General features: G+C 38.8%; 1 protein-coding gene across 2 annotated transcripts in view; it reads left to right on the forward strand.

The window, feature by feature from the left end:
• adgrv1 (adhesion G protein-coupled receptor V1) overlaps positions 1-5778 on the forward strand; it is a 112417-nt gene extending 106639 nt beyond the window's left edge. For both annotated transcript variants that reach the window (XM_067607242.1, XM_067607253.1), the window contains 2 exons: positions 685-862; positions 5276-5778. In XM_067607242.1, the coding sequence (XP_067463343.1) occupies positions 685-862; positions 5276-5394 (297 nt within the window). In that variant the 3' untranslated portion in view covers positions 5395-5778. The remainder of the gene's footprint in view (positions 1-684; positions 863-5275) is intronic.
• The last annotated feature ends 222 nt before the right edge of the window (positions 5779-6000 follow it).

Genomic DNA, 6000 nt, shown 5'->3' on the forward strand with positions numbered 1-6000 from the left:
GCAGCATCGTTTGTATGATTTTAGGCTAATTAAATATGAAACCCGAAACCCAAAACCCACTGACCTCACTCTCACCCCATGAACCTGAAGTGACCCTTTGGGCTGGCCTTAACCCTTTGGGGTGCTTGGACAACATGCACTCTGCCTGACCCTAACTCATCACAGACATGATTACACGGCTGACAGACACAGCCATTCTCTGTATCAAGCATGCATGTGTGTGTATGTGTGAGTGTATTGACGAGATGAAAAGTTGACCCAATTTTGCCCTGCGTTAATGTCAAGTTAAGGTTTTGGGGCGTTGAACTTATCATAGTCTACAACTCGTGAAGACTGTTACTCGTATCTAAAGAATGTTGAAAACCTCTAAAATGTTTTCTGTGATAAATTAAGGTACTAAATTAAAATGAAATATTATATAAATAAAGTTAGTATTTGTATTATTTTGCAACTATCAAGCAAAAACATCACATGTCACAAATGCAGTACAGTGAAATTAAATACCAGGATTATTAACATATTGTTTTGTTTTTATTCAGTGTGGTTTAGAAGGAATTAAGGTTAAATCATAAAATCAAGGTTCATTCCAGGTTCTTGGCCAACAATGACTGTAATACATCGGTATGGCACTTCATATAACTGTATGTGTATGTATACGTGTGTGTGTGTGTGTGTGTGTGTCAGGTGTCAGCAGACTGGGAGCGAGCGTCGCTGCGGCCCAGCAGTCAGCCCAGCAGTGTGTTTAAGCCCAGTCCTGTGATGGGGACATACACCACCGAGGGAGGCTTCATCAACACCAACCTGGTCACTGCAGACGAGGAGTCGCAGGAGTTTGACGACCTCATATTTGCCTTAAAAACTGGTGAGGATAAGCAGCACACAAAAAACATGTTTCCTGCAGATTACACAGCAGTAAGAAACTAATGGCAGAAAAACAATAGAATTCCAAGAGTTTCTAGTTCACATTCTGGTAATTGTTAATCAAACACAGTGATATACTAATGATTTTACCTTTGGTCCTATTATTTTTTATATGAAAAAGCACTTACGAAGATTAATTTGTTACATTTTGTGTTAATCTGTAACGTATTCCAAGCAGATAGAGCAGAACACACGGAAACTACCTGTTTCCCAATCCTAACTGAAAGTATAAAAACATCCTATGAGTAAGTCTGTCTAGTACTTTTCCATGAAATATAAAAATACAGGCACTGTGTACTGTGCAGAAGGTCACCACAATCCAACACAATGTGGTGGCTATTCTTTTTTAAACATTACAAGAAAAACACAACCTGCTTCCAAAATATGACCTTAATTTCTGCCTCTTTTTAACCAGGCGTGGCACATGTGGCTTAAAGCACAAACACAAAAAAGATATTATGAGTTTATACTGTGGTGATTGAATGCCAAAATGAGTGTGTAAGTGTGTGTGTGGTGTGTGTATCTGATTATTCCATAGTGTACATACATATCCATTGCATCCATGAGCCTCAGCCCTGTGCAGTCATTCCTCTGCTGACCTTAAATCTCTCTGCTGCCATGGAAACCATTCTTCCTCAATTGCCATCAATGTTTAATGAGCTGAGGGCCCAAACTGCTCACTGATATATCACCAGTCCAGCACACACAGTCCTCTCTTCACTCTTTCAAATCACTGAGTAATTGCTTCACAGTGTCTGTATAAGAATCAGGCCCAGCTGGACAAGAGCCAAAAGGAGCCTCAGTACACCAGGACACTCCTCTGCTGTTAATGTGAGACATTACCAGAAAGAGAAGGACTCCACTCGAGTAACTGTCACCACTGCTGAAAAACAACCAATCTGATGATGTCATGGTCTTACACTCTTACAGAGGCAGCTGTCCTACCTAAAGTGTTACAATATAAATAAGCAATGATCCACAACTTTAAAATAAGCACAAGAAACACCAAATAAATTATTCATAAATATAATTTCTATATCTATATCTCATTTAGTCAGCAAATTAATGAAATAATCTCCCCTCAACAGGTAAGAACTATTTTTCTAAACTTTGAGGATTGTGAGCAAGTCGTAAGCTTCAGTTGTGCTGGTGTAGATCTAATTTGCAGACATGAAATCAGTAATAATCAGTTTTAGAGTCACATTGCAAAATTTAGGCACCGAACCAGCTGAGGCATTCAGCAGTAGCATTGTAATGTGGCAACGAAGAGTCTTTTCTGTTATGAATCATGAAAATCTACATGATTGTTCTTGTTATGGCTTTGGCTCAGGAAATGAATCCATCTGTGGTGCCTTACAGCTACAGGAAGTTGAACTTGAAATTGTCTTATGATAAATCTTGTGGAAAAACACAAGTGAAAGTATCGACTTTCTTGTAATTAAAAAAAGTATATTGATTGTTTTTAGATCACGTACTGTTTGGAAATGAATTAAAAAGTTGTAAATTCATGGGATCAACTATTTTATGGTTATCAGAGATAACTGTCTGTCCCTGTTACTCTGCAGCAGTAGTGAGTGCTCCTACTGATGGACAGCTAACCATTTGATCTTCAAATATATCCCCGTCAGCTTTTATCTCACGTCATAGAAAGAGCAAGAGTCTGATCCGCCAAATGGTGGCTGCCTCGGGAGAGATAAGAGATATGTAGTGAAGATAGACAGAGTGACATAACTGAGCCTGATAAGAACTTGAAGTTAATGGGGCTGAGTCAGGTCACACTGAATTTCTCAGGATTATTCTTAGAATTATTGAAGGCTTTGGTCAAAATACTTTCAAGGAGACAAAATTAATCATTAACAATTATTGAGCAACTCCAAGCTCCTGATGGCTTTCAGCCCAGTAAAAGCTGCACGCCTGGGGTTTGATTTGACTTTGACATCAGGTTTTTATCTCGAAACAATCATCAAACTTCACTCTGTTTGTTCAGGTACTCAATAGTGAAGAGCATAGGCCTCTAGGATGCAGCACTGGAGACCTGTTAGCGTGCATCCAAGAAAAACAAAACTTGTCACCAAGGAGATAGCCAAATTTATAGTCCTGCTAGCAGCTGTGACTTCGAGAGACTTAGGGGTGTTAATAAATGTGGATTAGGCTGAGAGGATAGCATTACACTAAGCGAAAAACATGAACAGAGATAGCCTCTCACCCTCTTATTGATTGTGTGGTGACAAAGTGAACCAGAGCCAGAGTTGTGTTGTTTGTACACGTACATGTGTCAGGCTGCATCTCAAATAAACAGACAGTTGTAGCAGCAGGACAGTTGTCTCTGCTCTGCTCTTATCTTGAACCCTTCCCGCTGTCCTGAGTCGGTATGGTGCTCAACCTTAAATAGTCTTGGGGCTGCAGCACACAAGCCGGGGGAATTTATTGGTGCCCTTAGCTGCAAACTCAGCAGTATGAAGTAATCATTCATATTATTCAGTGTAGCAAAGAGGCAAGTTTGCAAGATTTAATTAATTCAAAGCAGTTGGCTCCTCACAGGTCTCTGGCATGGCCTCAGGTAAAAAGTAAAAGGGAAAACTTGATTTTTGCTGTGTTAAAAAATAGAAACTTTTTTGTCTGATTTTAGTAAAACAGTAAAAATCAGCTAATTAACTCGATTTAATGTGTTTTTTACACTTGTTACTTAACCAGTCTCAAGGTCTTCTATAAACCACCAGCGCAGTCTTCACACTTTCCCTGCTCACCTCTGACCTTCTCTTCGTCCATACACGTTACACTGAACTTATAACCTGGTTTAATCTCAACCAGTCAGTCAGCAATAAAGATAATTCGTTAATCAGTATTACATAATAGGGCACCGCCTGACGGGGTCAGTAAGTAGCGCTGTAATGAGGGTCTTCACACTTCATTTGGTAGTGAACCATTAACACGCACACGCTGAGGTACACGTAGCGTCAGCACATGTACACTACGTAGTACGACTGAGGGCTGATCATTAACATGTCGGTTTTACAGTGAAAGGGCAGCTTTTTCTTATCATACATGGCAAAGGGAACCTTGACATACCTGAAAGCATGAAGCATTATGGGTCAGGAGTCAGAACGCAAGTCAGGATGCTTAATATATAAATAAAAGTTTGCTAATTGTGATGTTATATGATCTTGATAACGTCCAGTTTGGAGTCAGCGTCATCCATCAAGCAGCCTCATTGGACAAAGACAGCATTTATTGACAACATTTTAATATATTTATATAATAAAACATCAGACTTTGTCAGGGATAGAATGATAAAGTCCTGGACTTAACGTTTGGACACACCTTCCCATTCACTTGAATGAGAAAGTGTGTCCAAACTTTTGACTGGTACTGTGCTTAGTTCCATCAGTGTCCCTGATTTACACAGGTCACCATCCTTTATCAAGACAGAGACCACATTCAAAGTCAGACATTTAGAAATAGCATGTAATAAGAAATTTAACACTACACTCAATAATCATATGAATTTTAATACTGAAAGCTGTTTAGTTATTTTTAATCTTTATCTAGATCAGGATTTTCTTCAAAATACATCTTGTGATTTTTTTGTGTATTGTATTAAATAAGTGCAGAAGTTCATGCAAAAACAGTGAAATACCCTGTCCCACAATAAGAAGAAATCTTTGCAACAGTTTCTGAATCTACACAAAGAAATATCTCTTGTGTCTTGGCCCATTGCCTAACCTTCCACCAAAATATATTGAACCCTGCAAGCTCTCAAGTTATCCTGCAAATAAACAATGCAGTATATATCTAGTAACCTCCTCGGTGGAGTTAACTACTGTCTTGCTGAGCACAAACAGTAGATAGCACATATGCCTTGGTGACTGTTATATAAAGTCTGTAGCAGTAGTAATATTTCAACATATGGAAATGTGATTTTGCATACTTACTGTATAGCATTACTGAGCATGTGTTTACTATACATTACTATACATACAGTGCCACAGTTTTACCAACAGGCCTGCTGTACGATTTATCCTTCGACTTCTGAGGTACTTTGTTTCATTGCCGAATTCCACTCTTGCATCACAGTCTTTACGTCTGCTCCTTGTCCAACCAATTACCATGCCTGATCAGATACAGTACAGTACAAAGATTATTAATTACATAATGACATGTTTGCGCTAGCAGGGCAAATGTGACAGATAATCAGCATTGCAAATGACTAGCTGTGCAGATTTGTTGTAATGTATACAGCTAATAGATATTTAAAAACACATGTGTTTGTACATATTCTGCACAAACACATAATACAAAGACATGAATCATGTTTTGTGACTGAAGTGTAAGGTGTCATTTCTGTCTGTTTTAGGGACCGGCCTTAATGTCAGCGATAACGAGTCCATCCCTGGAAGCCACGACGGAGGGAGCGTAACCAACTCCCAAATCGTTGAGCTGAGACGAATCCCCATCGCCGACACACACCTCTAACCTTTTCCTCTCACACAGATCCCATGTCCTCTACTCTTCATATCAGACAGAGAAATTACAACACAGTATTTTTATATTATAAAATGCTTTTGCACTAAAACAGTTTTTTGAATAGAACATTTTCATATAGATGTTTGATATGAAACCTTGTGATTTTTACTGTACATCTGTTTTTTATATATATGTATGAACCTATACATAAATGTTTTACTAAATTAATTTTTTAAAGTCCTTGATGGAATTGTTTTCTGAATGTATATTTGGATCTTTTTTTTCTGTAGAGACCTAGCAAATGAGATAGCCGGATGTGCCCACAGCACAACTACTGCTGCTAGGGATGGAAATTGTGTAACATTGTTAATAAATCATTTACTCTATATTTTACATCTAGCTGTGCTGATTCCATTTTTACTGATCATTCAAAATTGCCAAAATTCAAAAATGTCAAACTGTAAAGACGCAGCTTATGACTGGGTGGGGGGTGGTGGTGGGGGGTGGGGTTCTCTGACAGTTATGTAAGTGAGTCTCTACAGAGGTCAAGGGTCACGCCCTCACGAAAGATGGTTTGTGTGAATGATCGCTGCCTCAAAGGAATTTCACAAACTG

The sequence above is a fragment of the Thunnus thynnus genome, chromosome 2 (assembly GCF_963924715.1).
Source record: "Thunnus thynnus chromosome 2, fThuThy2.1, whole genome shotgun sequence".
Lineage (NCBI taxonomy): Eukaryota > Metazoa > Chordata > Actinopteri > Scombriformes > Scombridae > Thunnus > Thunnus thynnus.